Source organism: Cucumis melo, chromosome 12, assembly GCF_025177605.1.
Source record: "Cucumis melo cultivar AY chromosome 12, USDA_Cmelo_AY_1.0, whole genome shotgun sequence".
Lineage (NCBI taxonomy): Eukaryota > Viridiplantae > Streptophyta > Magnoliopsida > Cucurbitales > Cucurbitaceae > Cucumis > Cucumis melo.
The window spans coordinates 19,365,625-19,391,186 of record NC_066868.1 but is presented as its reverse complement, the minus strand read 5'-3'; the positions used below and the strand labels follow the sequence as shown (position 1 = coordinate 19,391,186).

Sequence of the window (25,562 nt, the reverse complement as noted above, 5' to 3'; positions counted from 1 at the left end):
TCTGTTGTTCTTTGGAGGAACATTTGTTACCTCTTAAGGGCCAACAGTGGATTTTCCAACAGTGATCCTTGGTATGGCATTGTTTCTTGCAGTGCTTACAAGTGAGAATTGGTTTCCTATTATTCTTTTCTTTAACACTGGTCAAGGATTAAGAACTAAAGGCAGCAAAGTTAGTTATATAATTTGAAGGCACATTAGGAAGCAAAATTATCGGGTTCTTTGAATACATCGATAGATCGATCTGTGCGGAGGATGCACCAACTTCAAAGACAACTCTTCTGTAGGTTTGGTTAATACTTAAACCACAAACATATGGTTGTCCATAATCGAAGGGTGTCGATGACTCTCATGCTTCAATTCCCAATTTGTTATGGCAATGGTCAGCCCATTCCTATAGAAGAAAGGTTGCTGTAAAGGATCGACGAACAAATTTGCAGTGCTGTACAAATTTGACAATTTTAAAGGTTGTTGTCCAGCGACGATGGGCGGCATATGCAGCAGTGGATGACCAGAAGGGTGAGAGCATTGGGTAGGCAACAACGCGTTAGTGGATGGGATGGGCGGTGAGATTAACGAGTGGTAGCGTGTGGGTCCACGCGCCTGATAGAGACGTGTGTTAGGTGGTTTGTAGCCGAACAGTTGCGCGGATGGCGGCGAGGGTTGGCCCATTGAATAGATCGGCGGCGTCTCAATCCGTTGGAGTAGTTTTTTCATGGTGATGTCCACGACGGCAATGGTGGCGACAACTTTTGTTTTGGTCTAAGTGTTTTCTAAACTTTTTTCTAGGGTTTTGTTGTTGCTTTGCTTTGATACCATATTGAAAGCAATAAACATGAAATTGTCTTACGTGAAAACTCGAGAACTGGGACAAAAACCACAATGTTTTTAATTTTATTATTTTATGATAATCATACAATAGGTACAAGAGGAAAAAGTACAAAGAGATAAAAAAAGGAAAGAATATTTAAGGTAAATCTCCCTAATGGGCTAAGCCCACTAACTCTAACAGATTTTCACTACTCACATATTACTAGAACTTTATTTGTAGTTGACTGGAGGAAAAATTGGTGACCGATTAATGGCTGAAGCTGAACAAATCTTACCAATGCTTCCAGGCTTGTCAGAATCTCATGAGGTGTAAGGGCGAGGCGAACTTCAACTAGGTGCCCTTTTTTAGAACCCTCCATTCGAAGAAATTTTCAAGGCTTAAGGCTTAAGAAAGATGTCACCACTTGTATTCTTATTATGGTTAATGATGAAAGTTCGGTTTGAGCTTTGTGTGTTAAATAAAAAAAATCTAATTAGTATAGTTATTCTTTTCTGAATACTCATACTTTCTTAATTTTCTTTTCTACTTGCATTTTATTTGTTATCAATATTTCAATCCTTTTGAACTCATATGTGCTTATTTAATTAGGTATTCTAATTAAGAACATGAGACGTGAAGGATTTGAGTTATCAATTTCACCACCTAAAGTAATGTGAGTTTACTGATGCTTCTGCATGGAATTATTCATGTAAATCTCACTCCTTGTAGTTTTCTCATGTATTTATTTGTATATGCATTACATGAAAATTTCAAAAGAATGGAGTACATAAAATAATTGGGTTGATCCATATTTTGCATAAGGTATAAAACTGAGAATTCAACGAACCTTGAGTCAATTGAAGAAGTCACCATAGAGGTAAAGTTTGTGTATATCTAATTGTTTCTATTATGTATGCAAAATTCAAGCATTGTGATTCGATTCAGGTTAATGAAGAACACGTTAGTTTAGTTATGAAAGCCTTATCACATAGGCGTGTTGAAGTTACTGAGATGGGTCCAGTCCCAGGCAGCATTGGCAGAACTAGATTGTGTTTGACATGCCCATCCAAGTTAGAAGACTTCATGTTAATGTTGCTAACTTCTGGGATGGATAGTTGTACAAATTAGAGTTGCACGATTTGCTATTTTCCAAGTTAAATGAGAATTAATGACTTGGAATCTTCACATTTTACTGTTGGAGGACTCATGCGCCTGGTTACATCCATAACTTTGTACTTTTTTTTTGCATATATTGAATTATATATCTATTTTGAAGACTAATTTTGAAATCCTGAGATCCCTGATTGTATTGCCTTTGACTTGTTATGTTAGCGTCTTAGTTTCAAGAACTCTGTTGATATCCCTCTAAAAAAAGTTTCAAACTTTCAAGAACTTATAATTCTGTTTATATGCTTGTTTTTTCAATTTCTCGTTCATTCTACTGTTGTTAATTTTAATAATTTCGTAGGGAAGAGAGAGCTCTAAGGAAAGCTGAGATGGAAGCAATAAAGGTACTATTCATATTTCTATGTTTCTAACTTTACGTTTTATTGTTAGTTGGCAGTTTGCAAAATTTCTGGTGCAACATCACGTACCCTCTACTTTTACTGGAACCTTTACCAACCATGGTCCAAATTTTGTTCTTTCTTTGTGTACACAGGCAGAAAACATGATTGTTCATTAGGAAGAAATATTTTCATGCCCTAAAAGGATCTGGTTAGAGATTTTGTTCTTTCTTTGTGTACATAATCATTATGTGTACTTGTTTGGATTCAATCTAGACTACGGATTGGGGAGTCGTAAGCGTAGTAATCAAACTCAAAGTATTAGTCGATTGATAAAGGATTGGAGAATCGTAAGTGTAGTAATCGAACTCAAAGTATATGTGATCAAACTGGAAATGTTGGTTAGTTGAACATTATTCTTTCTTCAAAAGCTTCCTTTTTACTGATCCATATCTCATATGGAAATAATATGTGATTAGAACAATGGACAACTATGAGAATTTTTTGTGTTGATATTCTTGTTAGAATTCTAAAGATTAAATGGTTTATTTTGATATTGCTTGTAAAGTGATTGAAGACATATCAGGTTGAAAGCTAAGCGATTGTGTAGATAGCCAGACTATTATTGAAGGTTGAAGACTGAGAAGGCGTTTAGGATTTCTTATTTAAGTCTTATATTAAGATCTTGCTTCATGTACTATTATAGAATGTATATATAAATACAATATTAAGATTTCATTTTGTGTATAGAAATGTAAAAGACAAATATTATAGTTTCTTAAATAATATTAATTTTACTGATTTGTTGGAGTGAAAAAAATATTTATCTACATGGACCAAATGTCGGTTTATAAAAAATGGATAATAATGCAACAATAAATAAAAATAAATTTGTAAAAATGGATCCAAAAGCAAGGCTTTAATGTCGATTTTAAACTGACATTATTAGAGATCTATAATGTCGGTTATAAGTCGACATTGTTGATCTCTTTAATGTCAATTTTAAAACGACATCAAAGCCTAACCGATATTAAAGGGCTTCAATAACACTATCAAAGACGTCGATTGAGAACTGACATTAAAGGCCTTTAATGTCGGCTTTTAATAACACTAGCAAAGATGTCAGTTGCCAACCAACATTAAAGGCTTTTAATGTTAGTTTTAAACCGACATTACAGGTCAGATTTCTTCTAGATATGAATTTTAGGACATAAATTCCGATAGACTAATGGAGTCCATGATATTCTTACCTAAGAGAGAGACAATGAATCTAGATCTACAGTTGAAGTAGGCTACTTTATGCCTAGATTTAACAAAACATTCTATAAAAGGAAGGGAGTGAACATTAGATGCCTCTTGTCCCTTAGGCCAAGGTAGAACATCTAATCCTTCCTTAAATAAGGGCTTTAGAGCAACTTGAACTCGTCCAATATGGAGCTATTTGTAGTTTTCTTTTACCTGAAAGAAGGTTGATTTCGGTAAATTTATCCTTTATGTCTACGTTTTCTTCAGGGATGACTATAACATCTTGTTGAGAAAAATTGAAAGTGTTGATTTTGTAAACTTGATTTGGATCTATATTAGGAATGGACCAATTTTTTAGTCTTTCTTCGATTTTTGCTAAGTGAACCTCAACAGTATTGTGCTTGGTTAATGCCTTTAAAAGATCTTTTTTTTATTTGAGTCTGTAGTAATGGTGGAAGCGGAGGATGAGGGAGAGGAAGTGTGTATTAACGATCGTATTAGAGTGAGGGGAGAGCTTAGAGAGAAGTTTAGAAAACATAAACGGGTGAAGGAGAACCTAATTGATGGAATAAAAACTTGGCATGCACAACGGAAGATTTAGATCATGCTTTACTCTATATGCATCTAAACGATTTAGAAATTAACATGCAATTACTACACGATAGACCTAAACGAAGAGAATAAAAGGTAAACGATGAGCTTACCTTTGTAGTTCACAACTTCTTCGTTAAAAAAAAAAAAAACTTCTCTGCCTTTGAAATTTTCAACTTCTAATTCGTTCTAAAACTTCCTCTCTGCCTTCAGATCACGAGTAAGAACAACCACAAAGTTGACCTACTAATCTCAGGACTAAGAACTGAGTTGTGGGACTCGTTTCTATGAAGGAAATCGTTTAGAGAGAAGGGAGGAGGTAGGTGAATCGTTTAGAGTTTTTTATATGAGAATCATCGTCATCTTCTCATTATGTAATGAGAAGTTTATATATCAAATTTACATGCAAATTGCATGTAAATTATTTCATATAATCTCAACACCTAATTAATCCATTAACTATTTAATGGAATTAGTGGCTTCTAATTCACAATAAGCTGCCAAATTTCCCACTAACTTTTAGTTAATTAAGACATTAGTCAAAGGGGCAATTTGGTCATTTGACCAATTAAGTCAAAGTCAAACTTTGACTTTTCAAAGTCAAACTTTGACTTTTCAAAGTCAAACTTTGACTTTTCAAAGTCAAAAGTCAACTTTTTGACTTTTTGCTATTTTACATGTCTTGACTAATTCTAACCTCCTGAGTATGGATATATATTTATTTTTCTAAAATTCAAATCATATTTGAATATAAATACCGATCAAAGTTTTGTTTTTCAAAAGTCAAAAGTCAACATGTTGACTTTTACAACTTTGATCGTTTCAAAACTTTTGAAGCTTTTAATATGAATCTACATTTATATTTATTTAAATCATATTTAAACACAAAGCTTAAAGTTTATATCTACCGACTTATATCTTATATACTTGTCGGTTTCTCTCTCTTTTCCTAATTCGAACAATTCGGATGATTCCAACATATTGTTTTTAGTTGAATCCATATGAGCTAATAGGGGAACCTAATGGACTTATAGATCATGGGCTCTAACGATTCGAGATTAACTAGCTAAACTCTTTTAGACCAAGTTTAATCAACATTCATTAACTAATGAGTAATTCCACCGAAGACTCATAGTTGCACTCCTCTCACTATAGATATATTTCTGTCTACCTGATATAACCATGATGAGTAAGTCGATCCTTCACAGGTTGTTCATAATCTTGGCTGGGTTAAAATACCGTTTTACCCTCGAGATTACATCTTGCTACTTAAGACCCACCGATCCACTATTGAACAATTGGTTTAAGGTCCAACCTATAAACCTGAATCCTTTTCGGGCCAATGAGAAGGTGGTGCCCTTTGTTCAAGACTTGAATTCAGTCCTTAAGGGAACAATCTATCTACTATCCCAGAAGAGGGTAGGAGTGAATTCCATCTTGCACCCTATGTCCCTAGCTATCCACTTGGTCTTATCCCTGAAATGAGAGGCTTATTGGGCCAGCGATGATGAGCTGCCCTCACCTATGCAGATCTAAGGATACTACCGAATGAACAGAAGTTCACAGTTAGCTCAGAATTAAGATCAAGTTACCTAGACCATCGTAATTGAAATAATCAGTTTATATAGTTTACGGCGTTATAACTAAAAGTGACTATTTCGCGGTTTCAGTCTTATGCAAACCATTTACATAGGATGTCCCCACTCCCATGTCTCTACATGAACGATTCAGGATTATATCGTTTGTACTAACTACGGAGCGGGCCGTGTCCATAGTGTTTTTCCAGAATAAAGCGTCCAACCTTATTTATACACTATAGACTATTTGGGCTATTAACTCGAACTTAATCCATGTTTATGTCTCTACGTAAAGTTCAAGTGTATTGACAAACTCAGTAAAATAGCCTCGGGACATTAATTTATTGGTTTTAAGATTATAGCATTCAATAATAAAATTTATTGAATCAAATAACAAAGTACGAGTTTTAGGACATAAATTCCAACATTAATGACTTCAAGATTTAGAGATTAAACATTCTTCAAAATTTTACCTCAAAGTATGATAAGCTATTTTATAAATTAAATCTAATCATTGATCGTTCGACCTTTAGCTTTGAACTTTCTTAATGAATTTAGCACGATCGACCAATAACATATATTCATATTTTGAATATCAACCACACCTTTATCAAGATTTTAAGAATATGATTTATTGATGATCATATTCAATTCACATAAAGAACTAAGACAAAGAGAGATGCCTGATTTAGATTTCTTTTAAAAATAGTTTAAGAATTATATTAAGAAATAGATTCTTAAAGTATTATCTAGAACCCTAATTTATCATAGTGATCGTTACAAAACAGATAAACATAAATAATAGTCAATTGGGGTCAGGCATAGATAGACCATGATATTTTACTATATTTTATAAATATTTTGGATTATTTAACTATATTTAAAATAATCTTTTTAATTATTTTATATTTGATTTTGGCAACTATAACAATATTGCAGGTAGGTTATTTTGTAAAATTGAGGTAGAAGGGAAGTAAATTTAACATACTCAACTAAATTTTGATATTTTAAAAACTTTGGGGGCTACTTTTGTAATTTAGCCGAGAATGACACGAGGCGGTTTATTCCGAAACCTACGGCGAGCGGTGGCGGTTGATGTCACCGCACCGGCGGTGCTCCGACAGACACGTATATATACCAAACTCACAGTTTCCGCCATTATTGCAAGTCTGCAACACACAACAAAGCCTTTCGTCTTCTCCAAGCTTCTCAACTTCTCTTTATACACAGAGGAATAAACCTTCAGCTTCAACACTAGGCAAAGGCTCAAAGCCTTCCTTTCTCTCCAAGTAAACCTTCTGCTCTTACTTTCATATTTCATCTAACTTCCCTTTAGTGATTCCCCTATCTACATCTGAAATTTCCAGCTCTCTTTTGGTTCTCTCTTATTTCGACATGAGTAGAGACGACTGTTTCACGACGCAGCTGATTGATGCAAATGGCAAATTCAATGCCGCTGGCCTTGAAAGTTTCGTCCGGAAGATTAAGTTGGCTGAGTGTGGGCTTTCCTATGCGGTGGTCTCTATCATGGGGCCTCAGAGTAGTGGTATGTTTGTGGAGATTGCACTCTTTCAAACTAATCTATCGTTGCATTTGATCCATTTATATCTATCTGTACTTTTTTTATTTTTGTTAGAGAAAAGGTTGTTGTAATTTATCATTCTCATTTTACATTGTTTTGATAGCTAGCTTGCTTGCAAAAGTTTGGTCCTAATATTGTAATTTGGTGTGGTGTTGGTCTTTGTCGGAATGTAGAAATGGCAATGTTTAAGGAATGAGGATAACGTTACATCAGATTTCACATTGAAGGTCCTTTGTTAAATGTTAAAGGGAAAAAAATCCTCTGGTCCAACGGGATCTCCTCCCTCATGTGGAGGCTTTTGTTTGAATGAAACTCTAGAATCTTTAGTGATCAAGAAACTAATAGTGATTTTTTAATTTTTTTTTATATTATTAATATGCTGGTTACTCTTTTGGTTACTAAAAAAATTAGTCAGCATGAAAAAGAAGGGGGAAAATTGTCACTAATGCTATCTTGAGATGAAGATGGCTTAAAATCATAACGTTGTGCGTAGTATTTTATCATTTGTCCCTTTTTGTCTTTAGGTATTGAGGAAGTTAGTACATGTTTCGAAGTGATCTTAAATTTGTTTAAAATCACTTTAAAACGCTTTTATTCACTTAAAGTTAATTTTAAAAGTGTGAAAAATGCATTTAGAAGTATAAAAGTAAACACTGAATTGATTTGGAGAGGTTAAAAGTGTTCTAGAGTGATCTTAAACATGACAAAAGTGTTTAACTATTACAAAATCACTTCTAGACATGCCCATAGTGTTGTTGTCTAGTCGATTGGGAATGCCCAAGAGCTCTTTCTCTGTCTCTGTGTCTCTACCATTGTCTTTTCATGGGAATGAAGTTCCCTAGATTACATATTCCGTAACCTTAGATTCTCTACTCATTTTGTGCATCCAATGTGCCCAACTTGCTGCACTAATACTTTGTTCTCGTCCTCCCTCTTGTATGGTCAGGGAAGAGCACATTACTGAATCATCTTTTCCACACAAATTTTAGAGAGATGGATGCGTACAAGGGAAGGTTCTTTCCTCTACACTGTGTTTTCTCTTGACACACACCCACAGGAACCAATTCCAAACCATATAGTTGGGCTATGAAGGCATATAAAATTTATACCGATTTCTAATTCTTATTATATAGTTATGTTCCTTTGCATATATTACCATATGAGGCTAAGCTATTAAAACGTAATTAGGGTTCAAACTACCAAAGGCATTTGGGTGGCGAAGTGTGTTGGCATTGAGCCCTGCACAATTGCCATGGACTTGGAGGGCACTGATGGAAGAGAAAGAGGAGAGGTAAAATGTGGTGTTTGGATTTTTTTAATTATTTTTTATCCTATTTCAACTCATAAATTCCTACCATGGGTTTGTACATGCAATATGCATTGCAATGAATGGGTTAATATGAAATGAAAGAACCAGCGAACATTTGTAGAAGTGTTATTATTGTTTTGTTAACATTTTATTTCATCATGATATAATATTTGTGTATACTATACTCAATTCTTTCTACTTTCAGGATGATACTACTTTTGAAAAACAGAGTGCGTTATTTGCTTTGGCAGTCTCTGATATTGTTTTGATAAATATGTAAGTTTTGGCATTGACTGTTTGCTTCTTTGAATATTAATATTGTTATCACAATCTTGGCTATTATTACTATTTTTCTCATTAATGCATTTTATTTATAAACAAAAGAATGAGACATCAAAGAAAAAAGTAAAAACGACTTCAAGGATCGTACCATTACTTATGAAAAGTAAAAAGTAAAAAACATGTATGGAAAGTAGCTTGAGGGGTGACAAATTAGCTCCATGTTAGAAAATTCTAGTAAGAAGCATGGCGCAGATATGGGACAAGACATAGATAGAGACACGATGACACACCAATTTCTTAAAAAGTAGGGCATGGAAACGAGGTGTCTGTTGATTGATTGATGAGCATTTGTAGGAGAAAAATAAGATTCTAGCATAAATTAAACAATAGAAAATTACAGGGCTTCTTCAATAGGTGCTTGTGAGGCATAAGTGGGTTATCATGTTATAGCATAAGCGGGTAGACTCTTTCCAATTAACCATATGGTAGCATTTTTCTGGATGATGTACTAGAGTCATTAACCATTAGGTTACTCTGTTCTGTGACAGAGGTTACAAACAAACAAACTATAGATATCTTTCTATTATTTGGTTTGATGTATGAATAATGCAAATTATTCCAGCTACCAAATTTTCCTTTTGAGTTTTATTTCCTGATTACATGGAGATGGATGATTTTGACGCCCAAAGTGGTTCTTCGTATCTCCTGTAAACCATGTACAGATGGTGCCATGATATTGGTCGAGAGCATGCAGCAAACAGGCCTCTTCTGAAGACAGTCTTTGAGGTAATATCTCTACTGGTTTATTTTTGTTTGACGTGAAGCTTCTGTAACCAACAATTTGTTGCATTCACTGCTAATTGTAGGTCATGATGCGGTTGTTCAGTCCTCGTAAAACAACTCTACTGTTTGTTATACGTGACAAGACCAAGGTTTGTTATTGACTTAACAAGTCAAATGTCTTGTGTTTCTCTCAAAATCTCACAGTTCAGCGTTGTTGAATGTTCTTCCTGATAAGTACTTGGATATCCGTGCAGACCCCATTTCAACATTTGGAATCTATTCTAAGGGAAGATATTCAGAAGGTACTCATTTCTTTGGTGCTTTGTTGCAGTGTAAAAACTTCCAGCATTAATTCTGTTTCTGGAGAATTAAAATAAACATGTTTTGGAGATTAGTCCATACCATCTATCTCCCTCTACTCGTTCAAAATATTGGTGGAGAATTCACAATGATGAAGAAAGATGAAAATTGTTAAGCAACTGGTAGTTTTTTGCTGAAAATATTCTGGAGATGGTCTCTAATAGTTAATGCATACTATTGAAAGCAATAAACATGAAACCAAGCTTACGTGGAAACCCGAGAACCGGGAGAAAAATCACGAAGTTCTTAGCTTTATTATTTTCTAATAATCATACAATAGGTACAAGAGGGGAATAAATAGAAAAGTATAAAGAGATAAAAAAGGAAAGAATATTTAGGGTAAATCTCCCCAATGGGCTAAGCCCACTAATTCTAACATTCCCCCTCAAGTTGGGATGTAAATATCAGTGAGGCCCAACTTGCTAATACAAAAGTCCAAGTTTGGTCTGAGAAGTCCCTTGATGAGGACATCAGCAACTTGTCAACTCGAAAGGACGTACGGAATGCATATGCTCCTACTGTCAAGTATTTCTTTGATGAAATGTCGATCAATCTCAACATATTTAATTCTATCATGTTGAATTGGATTGTTAGCAATACTAATAGCAGCTTTATTATCACAAAAGAGCTTCAATGGAGTCTCACATTCCTGATAAAGATCAGATAGGACTTTCTGGAGCCAAATTTTCTCACATATTCCCAAACTCATAGCTCTATATTCGGCCTCAGCACTGCTCTTGGGACTATGCTTTGTTTTGGTCTGAGTTTTTCCTAAAGTTTTTTCTAGGGTTTCATTGTTACTTCACTCTGATACCATATTGAAAGCAATAAACACGAAACCAAACTTACGTAGAAACCCGAGAACCGGGGAGAAAAACCACGATGTTTTTAGTTTTATTATTTTCTGATAATCATATAATAGATACAAGAGGGGAATAAATAGAAAAGTACAAGAAAAAATATTTAGGGTAAATCTCTTCGATGGGCTAAGCCTACTAATTTTGGCAATTATGTATGAACTGCTAGAGCAAGAAAACTGATTTGCTTATATTTAATATTTCAACCAAATGGTTCTGTTCAAAAAATTGAGTATTTCAACTATGGGCTGAGCATCGTGAACTTATTTGAAGTCTCTATTTAAAGTGGAGGTGGTGTTTCTATCTGTATCATGATGTCCCCTTCTGGTAAAGCTATTTAAGGACATCCACTTCAAGCATCCTATTCTCAATGATTTTCTTTCCTCTTCTGGGGCAGATATGGAAAGCTGTTCACAAACCAGATTCTCTCAAGGATACTCCCCTCAGTGAATTTTTTAATGTAAGTTTGTTCTTATGGTTGGCATTTTATATCTTTATTTCAACGTCTATTTGTAGGCATTTGCGTTATCATGTATGCTTAATTTAAATATTTTGGCTTGAAGGTGGAAATCTTTGCTTTGTCAAGCTACGAAGAGAAAGAAAGGAAGTTTAAAGAAGAGGTAGTATTTTTACAAGCTACCGTGGCTGGCTGCACACTAATTTATGGAATTTTCCAGCATCTAGTATATTTTTTTTTAAACTAGAAATAATATGTGGGTGTTTTGCACTTCATTGCAACTTCTAAGGATTCCCTTCCCTATATGTTAATCAGTAATTCAGAATCTGTGCTACTGATATTTCTTTCCAGTGCTGTAACCATTCTTTTCTTCCTTCCTTCCACTGATATCTACTGTTAAATTCAGCTGTTCATGTTATATGATCTGTCTTATGTAGGTTGCTCAACTGAGGCAACGGTTTTTTCGTTCTATTTCTCCTGGAGGAATAGCAGGTGATCGACGAGGTGTTATCCCTGCTTCAGGATTTTCTTTCAGTGCACAGCAAATATGGAAAGTAATAAAGGAAAACAAGGACCTGAACCTCCCTGCCCACAAGGTTTGTTTATATATATTTTTTCTTTATACTCTCTTCCTCACGATGAGATAAATTCATTTATAGAGTACATGATTGATATGTAAACTAGGAAAGACTAGTTGTCTGTACTATTCTGGAAAAGGATTTGAAGATGTTATATATTTCATTAAAAAAAAAAATAAAAGATATAAAACATCGTAATTGATATCTCGTAAAGTATGTATGAAGTGCACAGTATCCTATTCCAAGTATGGTCCAAACAGAAATGTTTACCGGATGGAATTTTTGTACTTCTCTCCTTTCATGCTTCCCATTGTATTTGCCATGAGAACATGACTGAGTTGATGCCAAAACTTGAACTTGAACCGTGCTGAAATGGTTCCTCTTAAAAATTTGATTCAAATTGAGAAAAAATATGCAAGTTAAAGTTAAAGTTCGTCAAAACATATCCAGCGAAGTCATGAAGGTTAAGAACAACGTATCAAAGGTGATAAATGTCTTCCTTCACGTGTTTCAGACTCACTTTTTTTTGTTTGTAAATTAAAAGATATTTTGATGGGTGGGAACTAAGTGAAATGATTTAATCTTTGCTCAATCATATTATCGTCTGAAGAGGATGATTCAAGCTTCCTGCTGACAACAAGATCAAGACTTGATAGATCAAGCTCTAGTATCTTTAAGATGACGAGGAAAGAGATTCTAACAATCGATAGAAAAGAAGAAACTGGATGGGCTTCCATCATGTCAATTTCTATGTTATCATATCTCCATGTTGCATTTTATTTCTCCCAGGGAAAATTCATTTCCTGCTTCTGATATGAGATTAAATAATATTTTCAGGTAATGGTTGCCAGTGTGCGATGTGAAGAGATCGCCAATGAGAAGTTTAGTCACTTAACCACCGATGAGGTGTGAGATATTTGATCCCCTTCTTTGTGTCCTTTTACTTTGGAGTTTTTCTAGATTAGCTTTGACAACTTGAATTGGCTTCTACGCAGAGGTGGTTGACATTAGAAGCAGCAGTAAAAAAGGGTCCTGTGTGGGGCTTTGGGAAAAAGCTGAGCTCTATCTTAGAATTCTATTTCAACGAGTATGTTGTCATCTGATTTAGGATAATTTATCACAAGTAAAGCAGTTCGATGGAATATTTTTTCGACCTATTTTACTCAGGAGTATAAGTTAAATTTTAGATTTACTCACTTCAGAATCTGGTACCTCCTATCCTTATCATATCCATGGCTGCTGAAAAAGAAAAGAAACAATAGTAGTAATATACTGCAGTGTTTTTCTTCATAGGGAATTAAAAATAGCGAGCTGCTAATACACGTTAATCTTGTTTGTGTTTACTTAGGAGTGTTTGGCCCATGGGTTTGTAATTAGGGGGTTTGGCATTTGAAGCCAAACCCATGTTTGGACATTTGCAATAAAATTCATGGGATTAAGAAACCAAACCCATGGGTTTGGAATATGTTCTTTTTATTGAATGTCATATCTTTTAGAAAAAAATTCACTTATCAATGATCATTTGATTCCGTATCTGTGCGTCAAACGCCTTAGGTTCTTAGGAGGAGGATCTATGTAGAGTTTCTTGAGTGGAGCAAGTTTGTTTTTTAAATAGTCTTTTGTTCATATAGCCATAAAACATTCATTCGATCTATTGGGACAAAGAACACTTTTCTAAGTTTGATGTTTTGCTATTACTTTGCATTTCCTCATCTCGTTTATGGTTTTTCTGAAATCTGAAAATTTATGCATGAGCATATGTGAGTTAATTTTGTAATATTTTTTTCCCCATAGATACGATACTGAGGCAGCATTTTTTGATGAGGAAGTGACAAAAGCTAAACGAAACCAACTGGTATCAAGAGTATTGGAGGTTAGTCTGGAGCATTTTATTTTATTGCAAAGGTCCTACCTCAGCCTCCTATTCCCAGCTGTGAAATGAGAGAGGTTTATAGTTGATTGCATTTTAGATTTTCACTGTGTACGTGTTATTTCTGATATACTTCCTTCAAAACTGACCTAGCAGTTCTTTATATTGTCATTTATGTAGTTCTGTATAATGAATTGCAAAATTTTTAAGATAATCTTTTTGAACCTTTTCAGTCTTATTTTTCATGCTTGGGACATTAACTTTACTCTTCAATATCTTGTCAGTCATTATCTACTTGGGACATTGACCTAGTGATATGTCCCTCCATCAAAAGATTGACCTAGTGATATGTCCCTTGCAGTTTGTTTATGTATCCTCAATTTAGTAAAGGTTCGAATTTATTACCTCAAGCATAGTTTGGAACCATGATGAGAATCACATTCTTCACATAAAAAGGCTCTCTTTTGTCTTTTCTTTCAGTTTGTAGGATTATTATCTGATTCCTGCTGATGTGCACTTTGCAGTTTGTTTATCCTTCCTATGTTGCCATGTTGGGGCATCTGCGATTTAAAACCTTTGAGGATTTCAAAAAAAGACTTGAACAGTCTATGAATGATGGAGAAGGATTTGCATCAACTGTTCGCAAGTGCACCAAAATTTGCATGCTTGAGTTTGACCAAGGATCTGCAGGTGAAATAGTATATTAATTTATTCTTTTACGAATTGGCACACTTTTTAAAAGTATGCTTATGATGGTTGGTTTGGTTGAGTATTTTGGGAGATTGAAGTCAAAATAATTGTGTACTACGAGTAGAAATTGTTATCTCATATGCTTGTTTCCATGAGTTAACCAATCTCTCGCTTGTAGATGCTGCTGTGCAGCAAGCGGATTGGAACCCTTCAAAATTCCGGGAGAAACTATGTCAGGATATTGATAGGCATGCATTATCTATTCAAAATGAAAAGCTTTCAGGAATGATAGCCAGCTACGAGGTAAGTTCTGACTTAATGGTATTTGCATGTTTTCTCTTCCCCCTTCCACTTTCTCCTATACTTTTTGCTATGCTAATAAATATATGCATTCTAATTGATAGAAACGGCTTACTGAAGCCCTGAGTCAACCAGTAAGATCTCTACTTGAAGCTAGTGGGAAGGATGCCTGGGCTTCAATAAGAAAGATTCTTCAACAAGAGACTGAAATTACCATATCAAAGTTTTCAGCTGATATTGCTGGCTTTGAGTTGGATAAAGAAAAAGTTGACAATATGGTCCAAAATCTAAGGAACCATGGTAGAAATGTGGTGGAAAACAGAGCAAGAGAAGAAGCAAACAAGGTTCTAATGCACATGAAGGATAGGTAGAAAGTGGCATATTTGATTTGGCCCTTATATCTATGTATTAGTTATTCATTTCCCTGTTTTCTTTCTTCAGGTTTTCAACCGTCTTTAATCATGACAACAATTCATTACCTAGGACCTGGACTGGGGAGGAAGATATTAAAACTATTACTAAAGACGCCCGTGCAGCAGTGAGTTAATAGGATCTTAATGATTAATCATAACTCCACTTTACTCTGCCTGATAAACTTTAAAAAACAAACTGTTACTGTCTTGCAGTCCTTGAAAATTTTATCCGTTTTGGTTGCTATACGTTTAGACGAGAAACCAGATACGATTGAGAATATTCTCACATCATCTTTGATGAACGAAGGTGTTGCAAGTTCTGGATCTTCTTTTGATCTTCTTGCCTCAAGTACATGGGAGAAGGTACTCTAGGAATGATTGTTGTTGTCTTGCTTGCGCAATAATAGCACTATGAAACAATCTACTCACTGAAAAATGCTCATGAATTAGGTTTCGGAAAACGATACTCTGATTACACCTGTGCAATGCAAGTCCTTGTGGAGGCAGTTCAAAGCAGAGACCGAATATATGGTTACTCAAGCTATAACAGCACAGGTCAAATTTTTCATGCAGTTTTTTGCGCTTGCTATACCTACAAGTTGATTTTGATGTGCTTACCTTTTTTCCCTATGTGTTTGTCTGGTATTCAATATGTATCAAATAGCTTAACCTTATCGCTAGTCCAAATCTTCTTTTGTAATGAAAAACATCTCGAAGGCAAGGTCTAATTCTTAATGATTTGGAAAAGTATGATGATGATTTCTTGTGTAAAAGATCACGTTGCAATAAAGAATTGAATTTTGAAGTTTCTATGAATTTGCATTACGAGAAAGTGACTTAACAATTTCCTAATCTCAACTATCCGTTTTTTCTTTCATATAGAAACACAAAAAGCTTACTTTGTTTTCATTTAATTTCATTCTTCTTCTTGTCGCTTAAATTAGAGACTGTTTTTGCCTGTTATTAAACCTTACACGGCTGCTATTTTCAGGAGGCTTATAAGAGGAGAAACAACTGGCTGCCTCCTCCATGGGCAATTCTGGCAATGTTTATTCTCGGCTTCAATGAAATTATGCTTTTATTAAGGTATGAGCAGGATTCTATTATCTTGCATAGAAATTTGTGTTATTTTAATTTCTCGTTTCCCAGTCTACAAATCGTGCTTATTTTTCCTTTTTTTCTTTAACAATATTAACAGGAATCCACTCTATTTCGTCATTATATTTGTGGTATATCTGCTCTCGAAGGCTCTATGGATTCAAATGGACATAGGAAGAGCATTCCAAAGTGGGCCAGTAAGTTTTTATTATCTTACCACATAGGCACAGGCAAGGATTAAAATATCCATATGTCAATATATCTATCAATAATATCTATAAATGGGAGAGTCCGACATCATAAAACATTAAAAATATCAATTAATCTCAATAGGAAGACATACAATAATAGCAAGATCTATAACTTAATTTAGAGGTGGAAACTCTATAATTTAGTTCAGAAGTAGAAACAACATAATTATTTATCTTACAACATATGCACAAGTAAGGATTAAAATATCTGTCCATATGTCAATATATCTATCAATAATAGAAAAATCAAGTAGGGAAAATGTCAATATAAATTGGAGAGTCTGACATCATAAAACATTAAAAGAATAGGAAAATTGTCAAAACTAGAAAAATTGATAGAATATTGACACTTGTGTAATGCATTTTTTCTTTTAGTGGTTTTTCTCTATGGAGTGTGGATAATTTGTTTTTTTTTTTTTTTTTCTATTTTAAAAAAAAGCCCCAAAATAGGGACACATACAATAATATTAGGAAGACATACAATAATAACATCATCTATACTTAATTTTTAAGTGGAAACCTCTATAACTTTGTTTAGATGTAGAAACAATGTAATTATTAATTTAAATAACTTTTTTATGATATTAAAGGTAAATAAACTTCTCAAATTCTTAATTGATAATTTGGGAGTGAAGTCCAACATAAATACACACTGAAGGTGTAACAGAAAACTGAATCAATGAGTTACATGTGTAACCAATCACAAAAAACTAACAATATTTATACCTAATATGCTCCCTCTCAAGATGGACTATGAAGATTTAAAATGCCCACCTTGTCCATAAACCCTTCCGTAAGCGACAAAAACAAAATCTTTGTGAACATGTCTCCTAGTTGGGAAGGAAGATGAGCGAACAGGTAAAAGCAGTATTTTCAAAGCACAAGCGTACCTTATGACGACAAGTCTCATTGCCTCAAGGCGAGAGGCGACATAAAGGCGTTGTCTGAGTGAAGAAGGGCACATTCAATAGAATAATAAATTAATATTATTTAAACCTATTATACGGAAGAGCAAAAATATTTAACTCTTAAAATATGACAATATCATCTAGAATATTTGATATTTAAGTAAAATTAGACATAGACAGAAGGTGGACTTTTATTCTTCGACCACCAGACAAAGCTTCAATTAAAAAGTGATACTACCAAGACATTGATTAGAAAGAGAAATAGAGGCCATCTCTCAATCATGGAGGAGAGATACTGCATGCAGCATGCAACCTCCTCTCTTAAGTGTCGTGCTTCAGACATTAATAGCAAAAGAAGGTGCATTTTCAATTCAAACTTTTCATCTTCTTCTCTTTTCTCTTCATTTCATAACCTTAGACTTTTTAACTTCTTCCTCCTCTTGATTGCTTCATGCTGATTGTGGACTGCTACTTGCTAATTGTTGAATATCAGAGGCTGATGCTGAATTGCTTTCATTAGAATTCAAGGGGATACCTCCAAGGGAACAACATCCGTTAATGGATGTGGTAGAACAAATATGTCATTTGCATTAGCACCATTTTCTCTATTCAGCAACATGATGAAAAGGAAAATAATTCTCATGAAATACTACATCTCTTGAGATGACAATTTTCTGATTAGTTATATCATGTAAGCGGTATCCCTTGTAACCAGACAGATATGCAATGAAGACATATGACAAGGCCCAAGATCAAACTTAGATTTGTTCATTGTCAGGTAGAGCATAACATAAGCAACCAAAGGATTTAAAGGTTGTGTAGTCAACCTCACTGGTGTGAAGTATGAAATATGTGGATCTTTGGTTAATGATTTTCATAAGAATTCTGTTGATGATAGAGGCTGCCCTAAGAATACCATCTCTAATCTTAGAGGAATTTTGGATTGGAAGTATAAGGCCCTAGTAACATTTAGAAATTATTGGCTTCTTTCAATTATGGAGTTCAGTTATGGAGTTTTGTTGGGGTCTTTTGACACATGAGAACAGATGAAAGGTTCCTTTTGAACCAAAGAATTCGGCAAACCGTAGTTCAGGAGCATTGTCAGATTGAAATAACTTTATGGTTTTAGAAAATCGTGTTTCTATCATTTTGAAAAAGGTTGGAACAATGGCCAAAGCATTAGATTTATGGTGCATCAAATAGACCCAGGTGATCAGAGAACAATCATCAACTAGAGATGGAAAGTATTTATAACCAGCATAAGTAGATAATTTGAAGGGACCCAAGTATCACAATGAACAAGATTCAAAGAGATTTTATTATTTGAATGAAGGGACAATCATTTTTGTTTGACAAGGGGACAAATGTCACAAGAGGAGGAGTGAGAATCATTAAAGTGTAGTCTATCTTTTAAAATGGATAGGTTTTTAGGAGAGGGGTGGCCTAAACGATTATGCCAAACATGGGAGGGTACAACTGCCTTAAGGATAGCAACAAGGGAGATGACTTTTTACTCAAGTTCAACAGATACAGCTCATTGCAGCACCTAGCCTTGCCGATCATTCTCAAAGTTTAATTGTCTTGTATGGTGCAATCAATGTTAGAGAACTGCAGAGAATAAGATTTATCGTTTAGTAAGCAACTAACTGATATCAAGTTATATTGGAATTGTGGGATAAACAACATATTATGAATGTAAGACCCACACCTAAGTTGAAGGTCATTGTTGGTAACAAGAGTTTAGGAGAAAGTTTTGAAAGAGTATTTTGTTAAACGGTCGCGTAAGAAGGTAAAAGTTGGACTACAGTGTTAGGAACATTTGTGCTGTAACTTCGTAGGAGGATTAGGAGATTGAGTTTTGTAGCCCGGTGAAAAACCATGCAACTTGTAACATTTACCAGCAATATGACCTTTTTTCCACAATTTGAACTAATTGGCCCATCCTTCTTGTGATTGCGATCGGCATTTGATGAAGAGGAACCTTGTTTCTTGGTGGTTTCAGCAGTAAGTGGAGTAGTAATGGACTCTTGATGGAGATCTACGGATCTCTGATGTTCTTCTTGAATCAGCAAGGAGAAAACCTTGGTGATAGAAGGAATAGGATTCATTAGCAAGATTTGGGTCCCGACACTCGCTTATGCTTCATTAAGTCCCATGAGGAATATCATCACATATTCAGTATCCAAGTATTCAAGAAATGGTTAGTTGGTTTGAGGCCTCCACAAAAACACTCATCAACCAATCTAAATTCGATAAGATTTTGCCAAATCGTTTCTAATTTCGTGCAATAGCTAGGCTTCAACAGATAAAGTACCCTGCCTGAGTGTGACAAGTTCCTTGCGGAGTTGATAGATTTGCAGCCTGATGCTTTGTCTAAAATGATCTCGTAGTTCATCCTATAGATCTCCTCCACGGATCCATTGTAGACGATGCTTGCTGCAATTTCTTTTGAATCAGAGTTCGGTATCCAAGAAGCAATGATATTATTGTTGCAATACCACACTGAGAGGAGACTTCCTTCTGTATTTGGCTTCGTGATTGTTCCCTCAATCAACCCGACTTTGTTCTGCCAGAGTTCGCTATCATCATTGCACGACTCCAAGAACTTTAGTTACTTGCTTCTGTCAATGGCTGAGTAACCAGAACTAAAGTTGGTGCAAATGAGTGGTGAAGAAAGAAATGGATTTAGTTGTGCGTCAATGGAGGTTCCCAATTGAGACGCCACTGTGGAAGTGGTGGCTTGATTCTGAATAGGATTGGGGTCGGGAGCTCTAGTTGAACCTTCCGAGTTGCCGTCGTTACCTTCGTTACCTTCGTTTGCCATGGAGAAAGACGAATCTTGAGACGGATTTGAAGGGAGGTGAACTTTTTTCTCTCTGATACCATTTTATAATATATAGGGTAAATAAATTTCTCAAATTATTGATGATTTGGGAGAGAATCCCAATATAAATACACTATGAATATATAACATAAAAACTGAATCAATGAGTTACAAGTGTAACCAATCACAGCAAACTAAGAGTATTTGTTATACCCAATACTTCATAGATTTTTTTTTCTTTCTTTATCGTTTGCTGCTGATATTTGTTATGAAATTCTATGGTCTAACCTTTTTAACCTTTTACAGTAATGGATGATTTTCATAATAATGCATCATCTCTCAAGTGTGAACATGTTTTGGAACTTGGTTTGAAATTGTTGCGGCGAAAACTGGTGCTTTTACCAGTTTGTGATTATTATTTTTCTAATTTTGGCTTCTGCTTCGTACATTTTTGAGCAGTTCGTAGGACTTCTTTCCATTTCATCTCAGTTGCTTCCATCTATTATGAACCTTCTTAAAAGACTTACTGAAGAAGCTCATGTATATACAAATCCTCAACCAACAATACCTGCAAGCTCTCATAGTTTCAGGAGTCAGACACTTCAATCGAATCCTGATACTAATACAATTCTGGACCCATCAGCTGCAACCATTGTCGAGTCAGCGGAATCATCTAATGTTCACTCATGCTCCGACGACGAAATAGAATACTCGAGCCCAAATGTGGCGCACCAAAAGCCTCCGAAAATCTGATTGGTTCTAATGATTGGGCCGGATGGAAGTATCGATGTATGCAGGTATAAGAATAGTTTTGGAATGGGAAGTGTTGTAAAGCTGGAAGCGGTGAACGTTATAAAACAGCATGATCTTAGGACATGCATTGTAATACGCATATTATGTCCTGTACAAAATATATATGTATATACAAATGCCTCAGGGTATGTATCTCATAATAGGTATACATATACAATGTTTTAAGCCAAATCTATCCGCCATTTTAGAATTTAACTACGGAATTATCAACTTCAAACGTACATTTGTATGTGGTTCTAAAAAGGGGCCTTGTAAGTTTTGCAAGATATTTGGTACATAGTACATTGAAAAGCCTAAAATCACAAAGATCAAATTAATAAAATTGGAGTTAAAGCTCAAACCATCCGACAAAATTAAACCTTTTGGAATTTTTCCTAAACCAAAAATCAATTTTATAGTTGACCAACGTATTACAACACCAATCAATTGTACATGATACTATAGGACTCATCAGCAACACAGTAAGAAGATGACACTAAATATAGAAAAGATGTTCATTACGACGACATAATATCTCAATAATATGTTTAGATATATATACTTATATACGAGTTTCTTAAAAGTATTACACTATAATTAAGGAAGATGATCCAATCTTCCAACTTGGACAAAAGGAAACATTACCTGACTGCTGGAGCTATGCTCTGGTCGGCATATACGAAAGAAAGTAACAGCAAATGGCCAACAACCAGGTGAAAGCCAATTTGACAAAACAGGGTAGAAAAAGAAAAGAAAAAAAAAGGAAAAACTAACTAAATCGCCATGGAAATGGGATTCGAGGAAAATAATAATAGTATGATATATCACCACATTGAGTCCTCTATGGCTTGGTCCACAACCATATCCATCTCAAACATGGCCCTAGAGTGTGAGCCCACGAGCCTCGATGAGGGTGACCCACTATTACTTGGGCTTGTTGGGCTTAGCCCATAGTTTGAAAATGATGCTGTCTGACGCACCCTGAGGTGCACCACCTCGGCTTGAGCCAAAGCCAGCTGAGTTTGGAGGGCGTCTATTTGATGCTGTAGAGACGATATTGCTCCAACACACCCATACACCGGGTCACGCACTCGGGCATTTGCTTCGTACACCAAACTGCTCACTGCATCTCCCCGTTGGTGAATTGGCAACTCCTGCAATGTTAACGCTATCGTCATCTTTTTCTCAAACATAAAAGTATAATATTCAAACTTATGAAACACAACTGTGTTCAGTCAAAGTTCTAAATTACGTGCAAACTAAAATTTAGAGTGGTTAATATTATAATAATGTATTATAGTTCAATTGGGATTCTGAAAAAGTTTGAAATTTTTGTGGAATATTGTTGTTTTTTAGTTGATAAAAGATGGTACGGTAGTTTCTAATTTGGTATCTATTTGTCGGTTGTCTCTCCACAAAGAAGCAAAAGGGGTGGGTGGCTGCCCAACAATTAACCCTTAAGTCTGTGTAAGACATTTTTTCCCTTCTTTTTTTGTCTTAATTAAATATATGCTTTTTTATTAAAATAAATTATATATATTTTAATTTGTAATAACAAGACATTTATTAATTAAAAATAAATAATAACTTCACGTTCACGTGATGTACAAGGCAAATGGGGGGAGAAAAGGTTAAAAGCTAAATTCCAAAAGGCATGTGATTTTAGATAACTTAATTAAAATTTTAGATTTGAAAATTAATTAATCTATCAATTATATCCTTTAGTGACTTAAGTTGACCTTAAATTTATTAATTAAATGTATATTCTTCTTAATAGCTTTTATTCAATAATTGATTCACTTTTTATTCTTTTAGGTTTGTTTTCGATATATAATCAAACCAATATATTTTATAAATACAGTAAAATATCATTATTTATTAGAGATAAATATCGATAGAACTTGGTAGACTATTATCGTCTATCATTCATATATAGAGTGTTGATGTATGATAGTCGCCTATTAGAGGTTTATTATTGTCTATTATTGATAATAGATAGTGATATTTGTAAATATTTTGAGTAGTTTTATCGTTTAAAATACTTCTGCAGTATGTACCACGTGAGATGTCAGCAACTTTTTTTTTTTTAATTTCTTATAATATAAAAATAATATGATATTATAATTCTTGTTTTAATTATGTATAAAGTAAAAAATTGTAATAAATTAGGTCTTGAGAGTAATATTTTGTATAATTTTTAAATTCTTTTTTAAAGGATTAAAAGTAATATTTAAAGCAATAGGGTATGAATTGTAATTAGCTTTGAATAATAGGCTACTTTAGTAATTTTGGTTTATTTTGTTTGGTCTATGTGCATCATGAATTTGGCTTGAAACTACAACTCTCTTTTTTCAAAGAGTTGTTTTGAATTCTTTTTTTCCCCTTTAAACAAAAGAGAAAAGAAAAGAAAATTTGATGCTTTTCTTAAATGAAAAGACACACCTTTTTGTATTTTCCACCATAAATATTTTATTAATTATTAACGGTCGCAATGAAAAAAGGTTAAAACCGTTAAAAGTTGATAGCAATAAGCCACCATTTTCTTCCTTTTTTTTTTTAATATAAATATATAATTTATTTATATATAAACAAAAAAAAAAAGTAATTTTTAGTACAAACTGGAGGAAGAGGATCTAAAGGATACGTTTTGTCTTCAAGTACTAAATCGAACTGAGCTCTTGTTGGCATAATAATAATATTAATATTAAAAATAAAAGGTAATAATATAAAAATTATCATAGATAGACAAAAATATTAAAATTATTTACAAAATATAACAAAAAGAAAACTTAAATAGACTATGAAAAGTTGGATGGATTTTGTTATGTTTTGTAAATAATTTTAATGTTTTGTTATTTTTGAAAATCTCTTGCAAAAGTAATTAAATTATAGACTTAATAGTTATATTTCGAATGTTGATTTCTTTTGAGACTTTTTGAAAATCCTATCTTTGACATTTTGAATTATCTTATTAGGTTTATTTATTTTAATGATAGTTTCAATTTTCTATAGCTATTAGCATGCGATGGTAACTCAACCAATATTTGTCAACATTTTCATAATAGAGTCAATATGTTCTACCTATCATCTAAATTTCTTAAAGTTTAATATTATAAATTAAAAAATAAAATAAAAAACTCTATTTCATGACGTAAAAGAAAATTTAAAACAAACTTTCCTCAACGATATTAACACGACTTTGATCATCACCAAATGTTAGGAGATTTACTTTTCTATTTTTTATTTTAATTTAGTTCAATAATAAATATACTTTTCTATTTTTTATTTTAATTTAGTTAAATAATAAATAAATAAATATACATACATACATACATATATATATATATATATATATATATATATATATATATATATATATATACACACACACATTCACTTTTGATAATTAACCTTTTGACATCTTGTCTATAAACTGCAGCCCAAACAGCTACGAAAGTTGGAATAGTTTTGGTCAAAGATTGTTGCAAATTTTCCTAACCCACTTTCATACGCTGCCCAAGAGAAACCCAAAAAAAGACAAAATTAAAAACAAATACCTATTTAATTGTGTTTTCTTTTTTTTAATTTAAATTTATAAAAGTTGAGTTAAGGCAATGTAACTCAACAGTGATTAGCAAATATTATCTTTACCTTTCCTTTCAAATTTAATGTTTAAATTTTTATACTATACACTCTTTGTCTTAAGAAAAACCGTTCAAAAAGATAGTACGATTCATTACATATGATCATAACCATTTATAAAATAAACAACACACGTGGAGTTTAGTTTACAATAAGTTATTTCTTTAACATAAAACAAGCGTTTTTGTTCGTTAGTTTACGATTAATAAAGATAGTGATTAAGATATGTTTAGTTGTAGTTATTTAATGTAAAAAGGAAAAGATAAAAGAGAGAAAGACCTGAAGCATTTTGTTAACATTGCTAGCGCCGAAAACCTTATGAACGTTGGCGAACTTATGAGGTTGGTCAGCAGGAAAGTATGGAGCAAATACACATTCTTCCCCGCACCTTCTTCTAAGAAGCTTGCATGCTGCGCATGGGGCTGCTCCTCCCCCTTGTTTCCTCCCATTTTCAGTCTTCATCGTCCTCTTGTATCCCCCCTCCTTTATTCTCTAGGAAAACAATATAGGAATATATGTTGAAGCACAATTTGGAGAGTGCCCCCTCTACTTCTCCTCTCACTCTCACTCTCACTCTCCCTCTCTATTTATATAAACTAACCAACCACTCCCCAAAAACCCCAAGACCAGAAAAGAAAAAGAAGAACATGATCTTTTGAACGGACCCCACCTCTCTTTTTTTAGATAAAAATAAATTAAAGATTAAAAGGAAAATAGTTAGTTTTAATTTGCAAGAGTATATATAAATAAAAAAATAATTAAACAAATGAATTTAGGTATTTAATTAGTTTTAGGAAGAAGTTAAATAGTGGATTAATTAATGTGAAAAAAGAGGAGAGA

General features: G+C 33.8%; 2 protein-coding genes across 9 annotated transcripts; one reads left to right on the top strand and one right to left on the bottom strand.

Moving 5' to 3' along the window:
- The first annotated feature begins 6,773 nt into the window (after positions 1-6,773).
- On the top strand, positions 6,774-21,296 carry LOC103498297 (protein ROOT HAIR DEFECTIVE 3 homolog 2). Of its 3 annotated transcripts, none has more exons than XM_008460857.3 (23): positions 6,774-7,015; positions 7,130-7,272; positions 8,255-8,321; positions 8,497-8,599; positions 8,823-8,893; positions 9,622-9,685; positions 9,766-9,831; positions 9,937-9,984; positions 11,297-11,359; positions 11,463-11,519; positions 11,794-11,952; positions 12,772-12,840; positions 12,930-13,021; positions 13,729-13,807; positions 14,329-14,494; positions 14,673-14,797; positions 14,899-15,161; positions 15,236-15,332; positions 15,421-15,570; positions 15,658-15,762; positions 16,199-16,293; positions 16,406-16,502; positions 20,748-21,296. In XM_008460857.3, exons 1-23 carry the CDS (start codon positions 6,822-6,824, stop codon positions 21,039-21,041), a joined length of 2,667 nt encoding a protein of 888 aa, XP_008459079.1. In that variant the 5' UTR covers positions 6,774-6,821; the 3' UTR covers positions 21,042-21,296. The 3 variants fall into 3 exon arrangements, with proteins under 3 accessions (XP_008459079.1, XP_008459077.1, XP_016902357.1); XM_008460855.3 differs by having other exon boundaries at positions 7,094-7,272; XM_017046868.2 differs by lacking the exon at positions 6,774-7,015 and having other exon boundaries at positions 7,190-7,272; positions 8,255-8,400.
- On the bottom strand, positions 9,292-25,290 carry LOC103498298 (LOB domain-containing protein 4). 6 transcript variants are annotated; one of them, XR_007816302.1, is made up of 3 exons: positions 25,002-25,290; positions 21,726-22,234; positions 9,292-10,042 (listed from the first exon to the last, which is right to left on the bottom strand). XR_007816302.1 is itself a non-coding variant. In XM_008460859.2 (2 exons), the coding sequence occupies exons 1-2, from the start codon at positions 25,182-25,184 to the stop codon at positions 21,905-21,907; spliced, it is 513 nt and encodes a 170-aa protein (XP_008459081.1). In that variant the 5' UTR covers positions 25,185-25,290; the 3' UTR covers positions 21,572-21,904. The 6 variants fall into 6 exon arrangements, 1 of the variants encoding a protein (XP_008459081.1); XR_007816301.1 differs by lacking the exon at positions 9,292-10,042 and adding an exon at positions 16,931-17,500; XR_007816299.1 differs by lacking the exon at positions 9,292-10,042 and adding an exon at positions 17,527-21,394.
- Positions 25,291-25,562: the final 272 nt, after the last annotated feature.

Coding starts and splice junctions, on each gene's coding strand:
- LOC103498298 (XM_008460859.2), bottom strand. CDS start 25,184: ATGAAGACTGAAAATGGGAGGAAACAAGGGGGAGGAGCAGCCCCATGC. Junction 22,235..25,001: donor ATGTTAACAAAATGCTTCAG/GTCTTTCTCTCT, acceptor TTAACATTGCAG/GAGTTGCCAATTCACCAACG.
- LOC103498297 (XM_008460855.3), top strand. CDS start 6,822: ATGTCACCGCACCGGCGGTGCTCCGACAGACACGTATATATACCAAAC. Junction 9,985..11,296: donor TAAGGGAAGATATTCAGAAG/GTACTCATTTCT, acceptor CTTCTGGGGCAG/ATATGGAAAGCTGTTCACAA. Junction 12,841..12,929: donor GTCACTTAACCACCGATGAG/GTGTGAGATATT, acceptor GCTTCTACGCAG/AGGTGGTTGACATTAGAAGC.